Below are 22,017 nucleotides of genomic sequence, written 5' to 3'. Positions count from 1 at the left end.
GACAGAGGGATTCCCTGCCTGGTAATGACTCGGCGAGGGCCAATCAGAATGGCTCGTTCATTCTGATTGCGCCCTCGCCGGGTACTAATATCCATTATGTGGACATTGTTCTTTATATCTGCAATGTGTCCTTCTTTGAATGGCAATACCTCCCCAAACCTCTGCTGGAGTAAAGGTATGCCCTCTGCTTCCTGAAAGAGGGTGGCCTCTTTTTTCTTTCCAGACCGCTTAATAATGTTTCATTTGATCCGAGTTTCACCTTGTTCTGCACAGCCATATCCCGCCATTATAGCAACACAGACTGGCAACGTGACTAGCAGGGTTCTTGCCATTTCAGCAAGGGTAAGACCCTGGCAGGGCCATTGGCATGCCAATTCTAGAAATTGCAAATCACTATCACTATATATATATATCCACGCAAGGATACAGCTCAAACGGAACCAGAAGTACCAGAATCAGGATACAGACCCCATTAACCCAACCCTCAACTTTCTGCACACTCGACCCACAGAAAACTCTCTCAACCATTTCTCTCCCAGCAATCCGCATGCACTTTACCACACCAACACATAAACAGCACCTACAGCACACAAGGTCTTGCCCGATCCGATACTAGCACCAAAGCCCAGCATCCTTTGTACACCGAGCTGAAGCTGCCAACAGCACACCACCTCTGCCACTCTCCTACTCCCCTCCTCCCGACTAACCCTACCTGCCCTCCTTCCTGTTTACAGAACCGCCAGAGCACCTGGGGACCAATTCCATTGGTGACAGTGCGCTATATAACATAACATAACATAGATTGCCAAAAAATTCACCGACTGGCTCAAGGACACCAGGACTGCAGTATTTCAACACTGGGAGTTCTCTGGGAAACTTGTAAAGGTCTCCCTCACAAAGCTCTGCACTGCCATCTTCTTTCATATTAATGTACAGACATGTGCAGGCGAGGCCACCACCAGGGGGCAGAAGGCTGTGTCCTTCCCATCGTGCTCTTCTATGCAGCTGTGTGCATGTGAAGTCTCCGAACACAGAGCTCAGCGCTTTAACCTCATGGCTTTCTCTCGTGCACACAGTGCAGAATACCCAACGCACATATCTGTGCATGCATAGATTAGCTGTATAATTGTTGCTGTAGAACAGAGGTTTGTACCCTATGGCTCTCCAGACGTTGTGGACTTTAACACCCATGATCCCTCACCATTCACTATACTGGCAAGGGCTGATGGTAGTTGTAGTTAAATACATCTGCAAAGCTAAAGGTTGCAGGCCCCTGGTGTAGAAGTTATTCCCCCCTTGGAGCAAATCTTGATTTCAATAATTCAAATCAGTGTGATATTATTTCACTCAAGTGTGCATGTTTCATTTTATTTTACGTAATCTAGTATCGTTCTATTCTCCAGCAACACAAGCATTTTTGGTTTAATGTATATCACATTTGTATATAGTAATGTGTACTGAATTCCTACTGCCCTGCCCTAATTGGTGTTATCGCCAGATGCGTAACTACTGAACCTGCCAAGCTTATAGGATGAAGGCATGAGCTAGCTTGGGTGGCATTTGGAAGTCTGAGCACAGATGTCCCTGGCAAGCATCCATCTCTCTGGCATCATCTCGGGTTTCCTTCCAGCCTTTAGTTCAGTATGAAGTGCTGATGCCTCCGGTTATATGTGAGCTGATGTTCACGTCTTCCATTGAGTCACCTCCGTCAGCTCCAAGAGTTCCCGTCTCCTTTCCACGGGTGACTGGTTTCCATTGCAGTGTAATTATAATCGGTTATTTATAACACACTTAATACCCAGAGGTTTCTAAGAGTGGACTCGGGGATCGAACCTGTGATGCTCCGTGTCGTCTTGATTCCAAGGTGAGCACGTTGCCCCTGAGCTATCCTCCCAGACTAACCGGAGGATGGAACCGTTTTCCATGGTTGCTGAGATCCATCCCAACCACATAGACACATTTCAGAAGATTAATTGTGAATCTGCTGGCACTACTTTGCAGATTCAAAATACATTGCAATGCAGCGGTCTTGTGCGGCATCACAACCACAAAGGTTGAGAGTTACCACCTGCCAGTCAAAGCAGAGGCTGCACAGACTGTTGTATGAACGCTACTATTGATAACAACGGTTGGGGTCTATTTGACATAAAACATTTGACCTAATCACATTTGATCAAATTTATTTGACCTTTTTTTCTGTGTAAATAGGTCAATTATGCTAATACCATAACAATGATACTATTGAAGCAGTTTTCTCCGTATTAGGTCTGAGAAAAGCAAAGACATTCTTGGCCTGTGTTTAATCAGTTCACTAAACAAGCATTGGCAGAGCCTAAGTTTAGCCATTGATATAGGCTTTTTCAAAAGAAGCGAGCAAGGGGACAAGCGATGAAGATTTGCGCAGTGGGGGTGGGGAGGGGATTTCGGGTGCGGAGGGAAAAAGGGACAGATGGAAGGAAGCCAGAGGGTGTGATAAGTAATGTAGAATAGATGGGGGGAGCAGGGAGGGAAAGAGTGGTGCACACAAGGCACCGTCTGTAAAGGAATAGGCTGGAAGAGGGAGGGTGATTCAGAGCAAAGGGAGAGGTCAATGGATAAAGTATCTGAAGTCCCCCCAAGGAACCCTGTAGCTTCATATGTTTTGTGCGTGTGGCATTTGGGTTTTGAGATATTAGACTGAAGGTCAAAATGCATTTTAATAAAAATATACCATAAGAGATACATTCTATTGAATAACCTTTCCATGAAATGAAAAGCTTTTAAAGTCAAGTGCTTTATTATTTCCTGTAAATGTTTACTGTATGCTGTCCACCTCCTTATGCAGGTTTGGGCACAGTCTCCCGGAATAATGTAGGTTGCTTAATGATAGAAACCATCAGAAATGCACCCAAATACAGCATATAATTACATTCTAAATGCCTTAAGTGTAAAAGCTGTTTGCTGATGCACCAAAGTAAAGGTGTTCCCCTTCCGCAGCACATTGCCTTGACATACATCTTTTCAATGAGCTATGGGAGTAGCACGAGATTATGTTAATCTGAGCCACAGTATATCCTTCAATGTCTTGCACTTGAAACATCTGAATGAGGACTTCCAAGGTCCAATAGTTGCTGCTCGCCATGACCTCCTGTGATGGAGGCTCCCAGCACCTGCACAGCACATATGCCTGCCATGCTTTCATCATCACAATGGAGTTGGTGTTAGGATATGCTTAAATGTGTGAAGCTACACTTACTTGTGTGCCAACACCTAACCATGCAGGTTATGGCTGTATTACGCAACCTCCCAGGTGTGGGAGTCTACACCAGGCAGAGAATACATTTGCATGGCACGGACCCCTGATGTTTGGCCCTTTCTTTCAGCATTGCAGTCTCCCTGATCTTTGAGGGAATCCCACACAGTCACAATGAATACAGGTCCGTCCAATGTGTTTTGATGTACATACATATCCCTAATTGAACTCCCACAGTTTTCCTTTCTGCCTCGAGATCCCATTGTCTTGTTTACTGTTCATCGCATCCAAATGTGTCTGGCACACGTGTACACATTCTGCAAAAAGAGTACCACTGTGTAATGTTGCCAGCCATGTAAGGAAATAGGCTGCCGGCAGTATCACACCTTGCCCAAACTGTGCTTCCTATTCTAAGCACACAGCTGCAAGAGGATCAGGAACACACAGTGTGGCCTTACTAGAATTTACACTCCTAATAATGTAAAGTGGTGTTCAGCCCCTGTTCCAAGGGCTGGAACGGGGGGTGGAGACGGTAACGGCCCAGCAGCCCATGTTATCAGTCCGAGCGAGGGCCATTAACGAGGGCTGTGTGCCATAAACCCTGTTCATGAGGGTCCCAAAACCCCCATCTGCTGGGCATTGGCATCTCTTGAGGTCAAAAAGGAAGACTCTGGAGAAAGCAGGAGACTGAGGCAGTTTTCAGAAGTGATCAGTTTATTTTCTTCCAGCAGGCAATACACTTCATTCTTTAAAACACTTGGTTTACTCACCCTTATATACAGTCCTAGTGAGGTGAGCTAATGGTTTGGTCATAAAGACAACCCCTTCCTATCTACGATTTGTTAACTCATATGGCATTATCAATGAGCTGTTCCTATTTCTACTTTGTGATTGGCTAACCTCTCTGCCACTCGATTGGCCCATCTGCCACTCGAGCCTAGTCTAAATTGGTTCTGCTCACTCCTAGCCCTTTCCTTTGTCCTCCGATCCAATCCACCATTTTAGGAATCGCCTGACTCTGCCGGACATATCACAAAATGGTGGATTACCCTATTTCTGGTCATATCTTGACACCTGGTCCGTTTCAAGTCTAGTTTTTTGTACAATATACTAATTATGTACTACTTAACACGCCTTCCATTATTTAAAATATGCTGACCTTATAAACATAAATAGTTTTTTACAGCGCTTTGCTGCAAAGCACTATAATTCTAGTTTTCTGCACATTTGAAGGCATAGATCACCCCACCAAGTTATCTACGCGTGAGTTAAGGGGGAGGGGGTCTATCTCCACTACATTCAGTTTGAGTGAGGGGGAATAGGCATTCCTTTACACCCCCATTCCAGCACTTGGAATGGGGGCTTAAGGTCATTAGTACCCCAGACTACCAAAGCGGTAACACAGGGTGCTATAAAAAACGTATTCTCCTTCCTTCAAAGGGACACACACAGTGTCGCTTTGAAGGAAGGAAAATACTTTTCCTCGTCCTTTCCATGGTGGCCTGCGGCAGCACTCTACGCTGCCACAGAAGTAAGGTAAGTGGGGGGTGGGTAGTGAAAAGAATGAGAAGAAAAAAAACCGGATGGAGGGTTGGTGGAAGCTGGCAAGGGGGGAGCCAGCCGTCAGGTGGGATGGAATACAGGCTTTCACCACGCTTCAAGCCCGCGTTCCTAGACACCTAATTGGCTGGCTCCACCTGCTAGGGTACTAACGATCATTATAAAACATGGCATGTATGCACGCCCTCCCAGGTGGTAACATTTTATAATTCCTTTTGTCTGGATGGATTTCAATTCATTTCTCTCTCTAAATAATGTATTAAATATGTTACACTAAGAAAATATGAATTTTTGTGGAAATAATTTTCAGAAAACAGATGGGATAGTGTAATAATAGCACACCATGTGCACACCATGTGATCAAGGCAAGACACATGATCTTCCTTCCTCCTCTGTCCTGCCCTCCATGCCATCTAGGGGAGTGATCTCCAAACCTGCGCCACGGAACAATTGCATTTGCCATCTGTGCATTTGAAAACATCTCTCTGGGGTCCACACAGCCGCTCCAACCCTCATAATCCGATGCACACGCTTCAGGGCGGTGCAGCGGTAATGGTTAAGGAGTCTGGTGGTGGTTCTGCAGATTTGCCGCCGATGACCTGCGTAATTCATGGTGAGGCCCAGCGATTGCAAGTCCTTCAGCATCATCTTCCTCAGTGATCTTCCTGCCACAATCTCATCCATGTCCTATGGCAGTGTGCCTGGATGCTTCCCAAATGTACATGTCTTTCTAGTCAGCTGAAAATCATTATTCAAATGTGTGTTGATCTTCTATCAGAACATAAGTTATATAGTTAGTATAATACCTGGTGGTGTGCTTTGGAGTCTTGCATTTTAATTAGGACTACATATCATTAGAAATATTAATTGTACAATTAAAACAAAACATTCAATGTACAATCTTAGACGTGTTAACACATGTCCTTTAATAGCTGCTTCTGCAGGAAAATACATCCCGAACTTGTGATATATTTGTTTCTTTTTTAATGCAGCTGTCAGCAACGGCTGGGGTGGCTCTATTAAAGGCCAACCCAACTACCCGAATCATAACGACATCAGAGTCAGAGACATAGAGAGAGAGGGAGGGAGGCTGAGCGAGAGACGGAGAATGGGAAAGAGAGAGAATTAGAGAGTTAGCCAGAGAGAGAGAATCATAGATTGTAGGGGAAAGGAGAGGTAAAGAGGGAGAGAAGAGAGATAGAAGAGAGATAGATCGGCATATGGTATGCCAGGTACATTTATTCATTTACTGTGCTGCAGACACAGGATTTGCTATTGCGCCCATATGGATACAATCTACCACTATTTACTTTTTAAGCACCATTCCATATTACAGAATGAAATCAAATTCAAGTGCTGGTGTTGTCCCCCTCCCCCACTACAAGTGGGGGAATGCCCATTGTCCATGCACATCAGCTTATTATTGTATGGGTGGCAGGGCAATACGCCTCCCGAGAGGGCAGCAGAATATAGAGCATCCAGTAGGTAGGTGGCCGGTGACTGTGCCACCCAGGTCACAGGGTGCCATGCATGTGCCAAGCACAGGCTTGCCCCAGAACGTTCTGCCAATGGATCTAGGTCTTTTAATGGAATGTGAGCGGTGCCTTGGGGGCCCCTGTTATTGTGTGGCCCTCACACTGACCCTTAATGAATGTTGGAATGAGTGCCTATAAACCTCGAATAAAAGGTAAACGATGGGGAATGACCAGATAATCCCATTCAGCACCCAACGCCATCAACATTTCATATAACCTAATAAACCTAATAATAAACATATTAGACCATCACAGCTTTAACGCAATACACGTCATGCACACCCAGTAGAACAGAAAATCCTTTCTAAAATCACGAAGTGAGCAACAGGCAGCTGATTATTACAATGACGATTACATTCAGTAACTAGGAATACATCAGAAACCAATTCTGAACAGAAACGTGTGTATTAAGAGTGGCCACATGTTTCACACGGCCCGCATACAGAGCCAGGTATGCACTAACTGTGTGTCAGACTGAACCCTGATATTCCACAAGCCTTCATGACCCGACAAGTCCTCAGGAAGTGTGTGTGGTCATCACCGCCTGTTCATGACTGGGCTCCTTCCATTCCAGGCAGGGAGGCAGAGGACTGGACTGCGAGCAATCACCATGCGATAATAACTTGCAGAATACATGGGAGAACAGTAGAGTGCAGAATACTCCTGAAGGTAGTGCAGGGGCGCAGACGTAAGGCTCGGACACCATAGTGGCATAATGCTGGGTATAGACTTCTATTAATCAGGCCTCGCTGTCCCTAAAGCTATGAGGCTTTGCCCTGCCTCAAATAAAACAAGTACTATTGTCAGAATGTCCAAAAGTAAAGTCTGTCTCTGTTGTGTCTCCAAAAGCCTACTTCTGTCCCTAACACTAAGAACTTAAACAAGCTGGACAAGGATGCTCTCTTCCCAAAGTAGAGTATTCATGGAGGTTCAAACAAACAGAAAAGTTCCCGGTCTCTCAGGCAGAAAGACAATCAAACAAAAAGAATGATCATAATGTAAAACTTCAAAGCTAGGGTTCACTTCCTTCCCCCTAGATTTCTGCTTGTGTCACTTACCTTCACTCTGGGCTTGTGAGCCCTTTTATCCTCTTAGGCAAACATCACAGGACAGTATGTTGCTTGGATTTGCAGTTCTTTATCCTAACAACTTGATGCAGTCGGTTATCAAGTGTAGGGTTCCTTTCATTCTTCCTCTCAATGTCTCACATGGGTGTAGGTCGTTGACTCGCAATACAGCTTGGTTCCCTCGCCTCCCAGGCTAGTGTCCTCTCAAAGCTCATGTGGGTGTGGGTCCCAGAAACGCAGTTCGTTGTCATATCTGTTCAGTTCATACTCCTGCCAAACATATGACTCCTCTGTGTTGTTTCTTCTTGTGGTATCATGTGTGTCCTTGGTTCACTCTTCTGCCAAACCTCTGATTCCACTGTGTTATTTCTCAGGGTACCAGACCAATGACACTTCTGTTTCTATCAAAAAAGCATGGTTAACACCCCTCCTAAAAATAAAAAAAAAACGACCCTTGATCCTTCAATCCCCACCAACTACTGACCAATTACCACAGTCTTATTTCTCAACAAAAAAATTGACAAAATATCATACTCTCAAATACAAAACCACCTAGAACACCACCAACTACTGGGGGACTGGCAGTCAGAATTCCGCCCTAACCACAGCAGGGAAACGGCCCTACTCGATTGGAAAATCCAAATGGATGCCACCAGAGAAGCAGGCAAACTCTGCCTACTAATGCTACTAGATCTTTCGGCAGCCTTTGACTTGGTTGACCATGACAAACTGTGCCACACTAGCCAATAACTTTAACCTGTCGAAAAATGCTACTGACTGGATCAAATCTTTCCTAGTGATAGGACCTCGAGTGTCCATCGGCAAAGAATCATCAGACCCCATACCAGTTCCTGTATGCGTCCCGCAATGATCATGCCCATCCCCCACTCTCTACAATGCCTACACCAAGCTGCTTTTTGCAGCCCTGGATGCCTGATGCCATAATTTTGCAGATTACACCCAGATCCTCATCCCACTAACAGTTAACCACGAGCAAGACTCACTGCTCATCAACAAAATCTACTCACTAATCCAAATCTGGATGGCCAATAACAGCTTATGTCTCAATGATGACAAAACAGAGCTACTTATTATATTAGGATCAGCCTCCAAAATTGACTCTCTACAACCTACTTATACATCTTTCATCATTGATGGCACCACAATCCCAGTGCTCAAACAAGTTAAGACACTTGGTGTCTACCTTGACGCTACACTAACATTGTCTAAACAAGTCAACACCATAGCCTCCTCCACACCCCACACATCCAAACTCATTTCCCTTAGTCGCAAATTCCTCACAGCGGATAACTGTATCATATTAGCAAGAGTGCTTATACTATCCAAACTGGACTACTGCAATATCCTCTTTCTTGGCACCTCTAACCCTAATGTAGCCAAACTCCAACTCATGCAAAATAAAGCCCTCCAAGCTGCATTAGGCATAAAAAAATGTGAACACATATCTAACATCAGGAGAGACAACCTCTGGCTCCCTATCAAAGCCAGGATACTCTTCAAAATCCTACGTATCACTCATAAATGCATCGCCAACAAAGCTCCCAAATACCTTATTAATACAGTCATGAAGAAAAATCACACTAGACTCCTCAGATGCAACAATAACGCAAACCTCGAACTCTCACTCTACAAAAGAGAAAAAAGCGTGGGGCAGTAGCTTCGACGTCCTTGCACCCAGACATTGTAACAACCTATCTACTAAAATCAAGAATGAAACGTTCTTCCGCTAATTAAAAAAATCACTGACAACTTGGCTATTCAACCAATACCACTACCAATACTAATGCTAACCATTACCACCACCCACCCTGACTAGACCCTCCCACCGTTTGTATATAAAATGTATGTGTTGTCATTTGTGTTTTACTGTTTCTTTTAAAATATTAAGACAGTTTTACCCATTGTCTGTAACTACGCTGTGATACCACCGCATCTGGGCGTATAACAAATGTAATAAATAAAATGGGTGCAAGTCCCAGACTTGCAATGTCCCTTCAAGGTCCCAGACCATCCTTTTCAAATATGTGTAGTTACCTCCTTGGTTCCCAGGACCTCCAATGCCTCCTGGGTAACGTGCCTACCTGTTTCCTTCCTCTTGGTAGGTACCAGCATTTCCCCAGCTGCTATGTTTTTCTGCGAGGCTCCAGTAACGTGTGGGTGACTGTCAGGGTCTGCAGCGATTCTGCAGGCGTTTGTCTCTGCCCGGCGGCACGTCCTTCCTCACAGGTGGTTCATCAGAGCCTAGGATGCCCAGAGGCACGTCTCAGCAGCAGCTCGAGTAGTGCTTTCTGCTTGGACTAAGTTCAAGCTCTCCTTCCCCACGGTTCACGGATCCCGTTTTGGCGTGTCTCTGCCGACTCGGTGCACGGCTCCTGCCGTTCTTCCTCAGAGGCTCGTTCTCCCTCTGTCTCCCAGCTGAGCTCCTTTTGAACTATCGTGCTGGTTTGGTGTATTCGTTTGGGCAAATTACATCGCTTGAGAGCCTAGACTGCTCACTGTAGTTCTTCTGAGTGATCCTCAGACTCTGCATCATCTTCTTCACAGTACTAATTTAAAATCCAGATGCAAGATGCTTAGTATTCTCTTGTATCTTTGTCAAGTATATTACAGTGTCTGATCTGGTAACAGAGCACATTTGCTCTACTTAGAGGTGGAGGAGTATTTGGTATTTATGAAGGGGGTGGATATCAAAGGTTGGTGGCATATTGCGGAATCAGAGAATTGTTGTCCCCAATTCCATAGGAGCCATCCTCCCTCAGTGCACCACCCGCGAGGGGGACTATTCTACTGTGGACGCGCCATCATGGTGAGCCGACGGCCCTTTGGAACATGCATATGGTAATGGATTGCATTACACCAGAATACTTCTAGGTTCAAACAATCTGACAAACGCCAGAATATGGCAAGGAACTGTTTTTATTAACAAGTATCTAAAACAGGGAGGTTACAACGAACATCAAAGGCTGTGTGCTCGAACTCTCGATGACCTCCACAAAAAATACAATTCTTATACTTATTAATGTGTCAAAGTGACGTCGTACTACATGGCAATAGTGAACAACCTATTAAGTGTCAGGATTGGTTAAGGGGAACACCTAGATATATATTTATATAAGCGCTAGGATATTTATTGGCTGCCCGATATCAGGTGGACAACGTATGCCTACGAATCAAAACATGTCATTTCAGAAACATTAGATGCACAGTTTGTTATTGGTCTTACGAACTATAAGGTCCTTTGTTATACAGACTAATACAATTGGTTGGCACGCGTGTGCCATGTCTGGAACATTCAGTTCATTTAGCAGCACGTAAGCCCAGACCCAGGTGCAGGGAGATAGGACATGAAGCTACCTCACCACCTAAATAGCCTCGCTGTTAAATTGCAGCAGTGAGGAGACAGCCTCTTTGTTGGAGACTCCGGTGAGTTGCAGGAGACTTGGTTGGCAGGTCTGCTGTCAGCAGGTGGAAAAGCCTGGCAGCACTGGGCGTCCTACTCTGGAATGGTATATGATGGGTGTTTAGTACCCAGAGGTTTCCAAGCGGGGACCCGGGAATCAAACCTGCTGCGCTCCGTGTTGTCTTGCTTCCAAGGTGAGCATGTTGCCCCGGAGCTATCCTCCTGAGACCAACAGAATCAACTTCTGTTTTCTCTTTAGGCAGAGTTTACAGGCTGTAAAAAGCTTTTTAAAACTTTTGTTCTGGACATATATTGATCTCAGTATTTCTCACTATAGTGGTTGTTCATACACTGTTTTCCGTTCCAGCAGCAACAGTTTCTCACTGGCCGGTTGACAGTGATTTATTGCCTTACTGTTGTTGGCTCTACATACACTGATATTACTGATGGTGATCCATTCTTGTATGAAATGTATATCTGATGACAGTGATATTGTGACCATCTTTTTCTTCGTGTCCTGTAACAATATCTGATGCCACTTCCTGTTTTGTTAAGGGGTGAAAGGTCATGTGACATCACTTCCTGTGATGTCAACTGGAGGCAGGGTCAACTGACATCACTTGCTGCGATGTCATCAGAGGTCATGGTCATGTGATGTCACTTCCGCTACCCCTGTCATTTGGTGAATTGACATCCCTGTTCGCAGTCGCTGCACATTCTAGTCTGAGTTATAATACACCCCGGAACCTTATTTAGTTATGAAAAGTACATTACTGTTGCTCATGATTTTTCTGTGATCTTTTTTAAAATAAAATTCAGATCCATGGTGTGAAAGGGAAAGACGTGTGTCGACTAAGAATAATCATTTAAAGTTGTACATATGTATTTACAGTGGAATTGGTTTATCTTTCAGAGCTATGGGACCTAAACAGAACGTCCGTCTTCCACAGTCCTTCTCGAACCCTTGACCTGCGCGTCATGCTTTTGGACGAATATCAAGAACGTTTGTTTGTTGGCGGCAAAGAGCTTGTGTATTCTCTCAGCTTGGACCAAGTCAGCGACAACTACAAAGAGGTAGGTTGCACAGGTGCCTAAAACAGTGCATGGGACTCTGATGGCAATGCTGCTGCTATTACGATCTGGCCTCACAGAGTAGTGAGCAGCAGCATGCCCACATCTATTGTGTATAGTACTAGTGTAGCAGGGGATAGTCTACACTCGGAGTGTTCCAGGCATGGAGCAAATTGCAGAGCCATTCCAGAGAGTGTCGGAGTCCATCTTACCCTCCAAAATACACATTTCATAGTTGGCTTCAAGCCACCTACGTAAAACGCAGCTCTGGCCATTCTATGGCAAAAGTCGCCAACTTTGATCCTGAAGAACCGGATCCGCACCATGTTTTTAAGATACCCACACAAGATACAGTTCAGTACAGTGAGTCAGAATGGATGGTAGCCGCATAGTAAATGGCTATCCTGAAAAACTGGTGGGACATCGAAGTTAATATCTAGCAAAGCAAATACAAACCATTTCCCCCAAAGTCCCAGAGTGCTCCACTTCTGGTACCCCTCCATGATGTGATCTGCTTCGGAGAGTATAGCGTGTAAATCACAGTTTAGCTGCTTTCAGGCACTTAATCCAGGAAATGGAAACCAAAAGGCAAAACGGCCTCGACATGTCAAGCATCATAAGTACACAAATATGAATCCAAAATACATGGACTCCTTGTGAAATATTATCGTAAATAAGACCTATGCGATGAGCTCATTGTTTGTGTCTCTGCGTGTGTGTTTGTGTTGAAATGGTGTAAGACTCAGACACAGTGGCATGTTGAGTGTGGGTTGCAAACATTTATGTAACACAAAAGAAAAGAGGTTTGGAGGAATACTAACTGCCCGTAACCCTCACAAGTGTTTTCTTCAACACAACTAAGGAGCGTCCATGTCAGGATGTTAAAGAAAGAAAGTGCCTTCTGTCCTGTGTCGAAAACCCTAAACTAACCCTTACATGTTTAACTCAATACAATGTGTAAACTGGGATTTCAGCAACGTTCATAAACCTAATTTACTAAAGTCTCAAATAGAAAGCAATAAAGTTCCACGAAGAAAGGGGGCTTCCCTGCCCCTAGATTTATTTCAATGGTTCTGATAATGTTATCACAGTTTCATGTTGTTCAAGGGGGGGAATCTTCGCTTGAGTCTCCTCAAAAGTACACTTTTCTCTTGAATCAAAACACTTTTCTCTTGTACACACTTTCATATTCATAGGGTTTTTGACCACTGAGCTTTCTTAATCCTTCTTACTTTCCCTGGTATACTCTCCTGCCAGGGTATTGTTCCTTGTTCCTGAAGAAGGGATAGGGACCTTCCCTTTTTGTCCCTTATCTTCTTACCCCTGGTTTACTCACCTGCCAGCATATCCTCACTTGCTTGCTTGGGTGCGAGTGCCAGACTCACTGTTTGCCTGGTTCACTATGCTCCCCTCTCTGTTCACTTTCTCTTTCATCCAGCTCACAACACTGCTCCAGTATTAGCTCAGCGACTCTTTCTTATTAACACCAGTGCCTTGATTTAGGCTCTTGTTCTCATGAATGTTTGTGTCTACAATAGTTGCACTGCCTTTACTTAGGATCTTTCTTTCACAATGTTTGTATCAGTAATATTTCAACTGTCTTCGGTTGTGTGTGGTACACAGCTTTCACCCAGAAGCGCCATGGTATCCTGCTCACTCTCCATGTGCTTGCCGGCTGTTGGTGGTATCTTCAACATTCCTTCCATTTCCCTGGCATCTACGCTCCCGCTCCACTGACTGAGTGCGCCTCAGTAGTTGTGCACTTTCGGCTTTGCCTTACTCTGTGTTCGGCTTCTCCCGCTGCCCCTGACAGAAAAGCAGCAAACTTCTCCGACCTGGCTCCTCTGCACACCGTGCCCTCTGGCCTCTGCACTGCGCTCTGCAGCATGCTTGCCTCTGGCGTCCTTAGCAGTGTCAGGACAAGTCAGGTGCCTCTCCGGTCGCTGGCTCTCTCGTTCTCCCTCTTTTGTTCACGTGTCCCTTTTAAATCTTTGCAGTTTCCATTTAGAATGTGGCGTTGGCTTACTGTGTCTAGTCATCCTCATTATTCCATCACTCTTCCTCATCTCAGTATGAGAAAAGGGTGGGGGTAAACCTGGGACGTCAGTATTTGAATTACATTAAGCCATGTAGGAATGGTGTAAAGGTACACGGTTGTCAATACTTGTTATGGCTGAAGGGTTGTCTTGATTGTCTTTGTTTATCTCCCTGGAGGTTTTCCTCTCCCACATGGTCTGCTTGTCGACATCCATCCCCAGGGTCAGAGTCAGGTAGCTTCTGCCTTTCCCAGGCGACTTAAGAGAGGCTTCCTTCCAGGGAATCATTGATGAGGTTGCCAGATTCGTCACAGTGTGTATGGCTACTGAAGAAAATAAGAAATGAGTCGAGATTCAATATTTGCATTTCTCATTGGGTTTCATGAAGATCACCCAACAATAAACAGTATGAATAGATACAGCTATAGAGATGTCCCGTAAGACAATTGAAATACCATCAGCCACACCGCCCTAGAAGAAGACATATGAACTGTTAAAGTTTAATTCTGTACTTAACTTTGCAAAGAAATGGCAACAAATGGTGGCAAACCAGAAGGAGTCTGACTCAAGGGTGACATTTTAAGGCTGTTTATATCTCCCTACTGTTAATAGGGATTGTCCCTACTGACAAAGCCAATGCTACGGGTGCTCATCCATTGTCAAAATTAAAAGTAGTCATCGGTCCAAGCCTAATCACTACCTGGCCCTACTACTGTGGAAATATAATATAGAAAACATAAAAATATAAGCCAAGGCAATAGCCTCTCAGCCTGGACTATGTCCGACAAATATTCCTTTGGATCCCTCTCTGGAGAACGTTTTCAGTTCATATAAAAATAGTTCAGAAAAGAAGTGTCTCAGCTCTCCAGTTAGCCTCTTTAGATAGACTTATAAGTCTCAATATAAATCAAATATCTCAAGTTTGTTACATGGAGGGATTTTTCCCTTGTTCCTTGTCCACCACTGTGGCCACTTTCTTTCTTCGGGTTCTGTATCTTGAACACTTAGATTGAACCCTCCAAGGTCCCTTCTCCTTAATATTGCACCAATCTCACTTATTTCTTGAGGACTCTCAAGGCACCTCTGGCTTTTAAGTTTCCTAAACCTCTCTAGTTGCATATGTGCTTCTTGTCAGTTTCTTGGTCTATATTTGTTTCTGCTCACCTCACTCCACCCTGGGCAACCCTGGTACCTTATGTGCCTTCAGGTGTGCTACACTGGGATGGCATCCGAGCAGGGGTGTTGCCATCCGCCAATATCCATGGCGTCACCAGGATGTAAGCTTCAGTTTTTCTTTTTCTGTCTGACTCAGTAGTCTTGGCAGTCTTCATGGTCCAAGTGGAGAATTTGTCCATATGGCCTGTCCTGGCCTTGGTATAGTTTCTCGGGTCCCAGACCCATCACAGGTGCAGTGTGGTCACGCCACCAGGTAAGACTGTCCTTCCATTCCCGTCTCTGACTTGGCTGTATCACCTTCCTCAGCGCCGACCATCCAGCGTCTCTGCTTTCTCTCTGTCTCTCTACGCTACCACTGGCTGTGCAGTGTAGCGTTGCTTTGCCCCTCCAGGATATCTGTACATCATAGGATCACCTTTGCATAGGATTCCATCTCCTCCATTCAAGTTTATTTTTCCTTTTATTCTCACTGCTGATCTTTAAAAGGGTGTGTTGCTTTTCGTCAGTTTCTGAGTTCTAGGAAATGTCAGTATTACCTTGAGCCAACTGATACAAAAGCAAAGTCAGTATTTGTTGGATGCTGTTAGTGGTTTTGTCAGAGGGCTATTACATAATGTGGGTGGTATTTTAGTACTGTGGTAAAACAGTGGTCAAATAGTGGTAATGTGGTGGCATAGCATATTTATTGTGATGCACTGTATGATGTGACGAGACTCCCCTCTAATATCTGTATTCTGATTAGGGTGAACTGTAAGCGCAAGCTAGCAGGCTTTGTACCAGCAGGGACACGACAGCACAAACTGTCACTCCAGTCACTTGTTTACGAGATTGGACTACTGTCCTGGACAGATTCGCTCATATGAGACTTTTCAGTATAAACAATGATTCACAAAGCACACATATATCATACATTTTATAACTTGCTATGGATGTTCCCAAATTCTACCTCCAGCTCTACCACCTAAAGCTGATTACCTCTCTTGACACACTGGGCTCTTACCCAGTAATTCTCACACCCTCTTTGTCAGTGAATACACTGATACACAGAAAACGCAATCCCACTGATTCAGTTTAAAATGCTTTTCTTTTGTAGGCACAATTATTTAAAAACAGGTTCTGTGGTATACACATTATTAAAAAATAGCACTTCTGCGTTAGATACATAACCAGCCTGTGTTCATAATGAAACATTCACTTTTCATTTCTTACCCAGACCTTGAACCCAGAGACAGTTGGCAGAATGTGCCATCTAAATGAAGAACCAAAATGGCTAGCACAGCAGCATGCCAATTTTCTTTTTCCCTGTTAGACTTCAGCACATGCTCCTCAACTTTTACCAATAATCGCATCCAGTGTATCAGACTTCTTTGCCGTTATCACGGAGAGCCCTCTCTGAAGTGATTTATCAGCACACGGGAGTATCACCATTCCGTACAGCTTCACCACCCATGGGAACAACCCAATGCACCAGCTTCATGGAAAATCTTGCACTGCACGGCTGCTGACAGCTACACTCCTGTTCTCCTCTGGGCAGCAACTCACCCCCACCTCTTCTCTCTCCTACATTTATAGGTTAGCCGTGTCACTCAAATTAAAACTTGCCCTTCTTCCTGACGTATACAATCACCAAAGCTGTTTGTCATCTCTTCTCTCAGAGAACCACCTCCCGGGCATTTTTGTATCAATTGCTTACTGCAGAGCATACAATAGCGCCTTCTGAATGAAACCACAGCCGATGCACTCTACCTGCACGTTCAAACTTCCACTGAAAAAAACAATCTGTTATCTGGAAAATGTTGCACTGCTTTGTTAAAGGGCAAATTATGAATTACTGGGAAGTGTTATTTGATGGAAAAGTGTTAGTTGATTAATTTGGGTTAACATATATATTCAGTGCAAACTGGACAGATGGCCCGTTCATCACAACATTGATCATTTTAGCATGCTTTGTATGCATTCCATCTTTCATACACAGTGCTACTAAAGCATTCACTTTACTGCCTCCACTGAAAATAATGTCATGTATTACAGCATTCAGTTTACTTTCTTCCATAGATTTTGTCACTACATCTCCACTATCTCTCCCTACACATCTCATTCTACAATGCACAACATAAGTAACATCATTCCTTTGCTATTTGGTGCTGAATATTCAGGAGCCAGTACATGCTTTTTGCTGCATGTTTTCTTTTTTTTATTTCTATTCATTAAATTGTTTAAAGTGCTGACCTAACTCGAGAGCAGCATAGCGCCGTACAGAGTATGGTTAAGCAGCATTTGGGCTGCTATCTTTTAACAGTAGCGCAGTACTGTGAATTGCGTTCTGTGCATCGGTATGTGTGTCCATTGGAATTCGTCCTTAGTCAGGTGTTGTTGAAAAAGTCATGTTTTGAGAGATTTGCAACATTGTAGATTTGTGTGGGGGCATTCCAAGCAGTTATTGGGATTGAGTTCCAGAGGGTGGGTGCTTGACAAGAGAAGGATTGATTGCTGGTCCTCTCCGTGCAGACGAGTGATTAAAGTTGGTTGTTCGATTTGCTGCACGAGGACGTCTCCAAAACCCTGCTGCTGGTTTCTTCCCTTTTTATACACTTGCAACCGCTTGACAGGCTGCAGGTGTGAGTCCCAAATTCTAATTGCCTGGTTGCAATTAATGGAGCAGTTGAGATTTGCCTGACCTTCACAATACTCTGCAGGCCTCTACCCCATCTCAGTACTAGAGTGGTGAAATGACTTACTAGTGTTCACTACTCCAAGTTGCCTCTTCCTCGTCTCAGTACTAGAGCAGTGAAATTACTTACTAGTGTTCACTACTCCTAGCCGCCTCTTCCTCGTCTCAGCACCGTAGTAGGTCGAATTAGGGGTAATAAGGCAGATGGTTTACAACAGCCCCTAAAGGAGGGGAGAGGGAGAGATCTGTTCTCATAAGAGAAAGGGGATACCATGTCTCGCCTGCATACCTCCCCTTCTTCGTCCTCCATCTAAAGTTCCCATATTTAGAATATCTTGTGGTGATTTTCTGGGCTGAGGAATAAGGATAGCAATATCCTACAAATGCAGATAGAAGCAAAGATTAATCTGGAAATGGAAATGGGGTTACCTCGTATTACCCAAGGATGCCCCCTGCCATTCCCCAACTCTCCTCCGCCCAGGTGATCCGCCCTCACTTCTCCACCCCAGGGGTTGGGATCCAAGAGTGATGGCCCTTCCCTGGCTACCTGAGCAGAGGATGATGGGGAGAAAGAAGTTAGGAAACCTGCAGGTTCCTCACACCATGTCTCAGAAATTAATATTGAGCTTGCTGTCGGACTACTACATTTCACATTGAGAGCATTCCGTTTTAACAAGCCAGGAAACATGGGAGGTGGTAACACTTCCTGTCTGCATTGTTTTTGCACAGTTTAACCAATGGGACATGAGAATCTTTGCCCGGTTGATGAAATGACACATCTCCTCGACCATGAATGCCCATGACATAGCAACAGGGGTATGTGATAGAGTGGGTAGGGACCTCTTTCCTGAAGTATTGCAGAGCACACAGAAGCGGCAGAGGAGCCAGACGAGAGGACCGGAGAGTGGCAGCGAGGTGCAAGGAAGGGCCTGTGGAGATGAAAGCCCAATGTTATGGTGGCACAGGGGTCATGAAGAGTAGGTGGGGATATGGGCAGGAATTTAAGGAGGTGGCGGTGGAATAAGAGAACATGAAATGTAGTGGACAAGGGTCAAGGGTGGGGATATAGAGGGATATAGGGTAAATGGTGGAATGGGGAGTAATCAGACAAAAAGAGGAGCAATCGGGGGCAGGGGGACAGGAAAGACACTTGTGTGTGACTGTTTCTTGGTATGGAGCATATAAACCTCACTGTTTTGGTCCCTCTGTCTCTGATGTGCATGTTTAAAAATATTGGGGTGCTTTTTGTTCTGTATAAAAGCTATAAACTCGAGCTTGGCTGATGCCAGCATGAAGGGTTTCTATTCTGCTGATGTATGCCAAACATCTTGAACATGTTTGAGGTACTCTGGGCTAAACAGTGCATTTTTGCAACAAATGTATGTTTTCTGTAATCTTTGTAGGTGTAAAAACCTTTGATGAAACTTCTCCAAATGTGCCATTCCTGTTCTCAGTTGGCTAGATTAATGGTCTGAGTAATTTAGTGAATTTTCATGGATGGGAGTGAAGGCTACCGAGGAAGGCGTTGCTGAAGTTGCAAGTAACATTGACTATTGGGCAACTCTATGATGTCGCCCTAATTATGCAACTCGCTTCCCACATGCGATAAGTTCTATTATTTATGTGCCTACTATGCTTCTTATCAATAATAGAATATTACCACCTGCTCTACTATTGCATGTACGGCATGGTATATTGCCATGTCAACCACAACCTTCCTCATGTTTCTGCCTTCAACTAATTGCCTTTTGGTTCTGACAAAAAGCACCCATCTGTGTCTCGCTGACTGCACCTGCAAGTGTTCATGCAAGGACCCCGGATTCTGTGCTAATACAGTCAACATATTTCTTTTCAAATTCAATCAAATCTACATTACAAAATGATTGTTTTATTCTCCAGATACACTGGCCCACTACTACTCAGCAAGCAGAGGATTGCAAGAGGAAAGGAAAAGAAACCGTATGTTGTTTTAATTATCTCTAAAGCCAAAATAACCGCGTCATAAAACTGTGAATATGAATGTAGTAAATACAGTTGTGACCGAAGTAAAAGCATGTGTATTAGTTGTGCCATGTCCAAAAATTGTTTTCTGTATGTTAATGCACACTAGACGGGGCTGTTATTAGGCAATAACAACCGGCAGTATTTCTATCAAAGTATCACTGGAATGGAATGGCAGCCCCCATACTACCTAATAATTCATCGCATTAAATACTACTTTCCTTTCAATACAATGAATACATTTTTACAGACATGTCTGAAGTTCATTTCCTTTCATTGAAACCATGTTCTATGATTCATTTTTAGGAAATTGTGCCCTCACTGTTCGTTCGGATGTAAAATGCATGAAAACTCCCCACATTCTAAAACATGTTAGATTTGGATTGTTAATGTTTTTTTCTGTAGCTCCGTGCAAAATCCAAACGTTATTTGCATCACTGATACGTGTTTTTTGCATGCTTACTCTTCAGACAAATCCTCACAAGTTCTGTCAGCTAGAAAATTAAAGAAGTAAGCCTAAAACCTAACACATCGTTGTATTTGGTCCCATTAATCAGTGTATTCTTGTTGTACAAAAGTGGTATAAAAGTGTTTTAAGACACTTGAGCATGAGATCAATTTCTTTTTACAATAAGCATTCCTTTTTTTCAGTTTGGTCAGGGCTTTTGTCTTTTCCTTAGTATTATATACACGGTTGTCCTCATCAGAACATAAGATTGCAAATCTAGCTAATAGTGAAAGGGACATGGTTACCCAGCCTCTGTCAGGCGCTTGTCACACAATCCACTATGTACCTTTGTTGTGTACTCTTGATCAGAAACGTTTTTTGCTCATGAAACTTTGGAGAGATACCAGAGTTCAGTACTGTTTATGCAAGCATGTAGAGCATATAGTTCACAAGATCACACCATCAATGCATCGTTATCGGTGAGTCACAGTATATGCCAACACCATGTGCCACAATCTCAATTATGAAATGATTTTCTGAGTTTTAGATGCTTACTGAACTGAATGCGAATCTTGCATATTTGCAGGGAGCTTCTAAATGAAAGTTCTCCAATCGATGGGACTTGATTATACATTAGCACCCTGGGCAGGGGAGGCAGCCAATCAGGTGGCTAGGAATGCGGGCTGACACTACCAGTGAAAGCCCATGTTCTATGCTGTCTCATGGCCGGCTCCCCCGCCCGCGATCTTCCCCCACCCACCCTACTTTTTATTTTAAATCCCTCCCACCAATCACAATTACTTGTCTGATGCTGCGGCGAGTCCGGCCACCGCAGCTGCTGTTGCTTCCCGTCCACGCCATGAGAAACATACCCCAAAAAGCAAAAAACCCTAATCACACGAGCAGTAGGAACACTTGCAAAAAACAGGAAGTCTAAGAAAATAGAAAGTAAAGGGAGGAAAAATAGGAGTTTAGGACAAGTGGAATGTAGAAGAAAGCAAAACAAATGGTGATATCAAATTATACAAATGAGTGGGAGCATACAATATGATAGCTCATAAACCTTTTCAAAATTGATGCAAAAACCTCAGAAAGTGTGCATCAATGACTTTCAGGTGCTTGTCCTAAGCTGAATATGATCAACTATTCCGCAAAACAAGGATGTCTTTCCCTTCATTACCCTCAACAAGTGTCTTTGCAAAATTGATACTCTTTTGGATACATCCAAAATAAATAACATGAAGAAAGATTTCAAAATACACTTTTAACAATGAAATGAGAGGGGTTTACAACTCATAGACTGCATAATTATGGGGGATGATCCAGGGAGTCATAGTCCAAAACATTTGGAGACCTCTAAAATAGGATGTGTCATCAAGGCATGCCCCCTAAAGATATTGCCATGCACATATCAACTCACTAGCCTAAAAACTAGACTAAGGGTGCATGTCCCTTGTCTAAAGTCCAAAAGTCCAAGGAAAATGGCAGCCGTCCAAAAGTTCCTCCGAACTAGCCCTACCGCTATAACTAACAACTAAATACGGCCAAAATGTTCCGCTTCTGGTACCTTTCCTTTAGACTGACTCACTGGGCTTTTTCTCAAGGTGAACGTTTGGTGCTCCAGGAAACAAAACAAAGTTCTTGTAATCCAAAATAAAGCAGTTTAAAATTAATGAAATTAAAAGTCTCTTAATCTCTTGTAGGGTACTTCTCATACGACTTCACAATTCTTGTTATAGGTTAATGGGTTTTACACTCTTAGGGGCTCTTGATTCGTCTTGTATCCTGCTTGCATCCCA

General features: G+C 43.9%; 1 protein-coding gene across 2 annotated transcripts in view; it reads left to right on the top strand.

Annotated features, from left to right (window-relative positions):
- Nucleotides 1-22,017, top strand: part of SEMA3E (semaphorin 3E) — a 516,349-nt gene that overhangs the window by 231,630 nt on the left and 262,702 nt on the right. For both annotated transcript variants that reach the window (XM_069627817.1, XM_069627818.1), the window contains exons 2-3: nucleotides 11,729-11,889; nucleotides 19,669-19,728. In XM_069627817.1, coding sequence (XP_069483918.1) covers nucleotides 11,729-11,889; nucleotides 19,669-19,728 — 221 coding nt within the window. The remainder of the gene's footprint in view (nucleotides 1-11,728; nucleotides 11,890-19,668; nucleotides 19,729-22,017) is intronic.

Source organism: Ambystoma mexicanum, chromosome 12, assembly GCF_040938575.1.
Source record: "Ambystoma mexicanum isolate Mex_15411 chromosome 12, UKY_AmexF1_1, whole genome shotgun sequence".
Classification (NCBI taxonomy): Eukaryota; Metazoa; Chordata; class Amphibia; order Caudata; family Ambystomatidae; genus Ambystoma; species Ambystoma mexicanum.
This window is presented reverse-complemented; position numbering and strand designations above follow the sequence as displayed.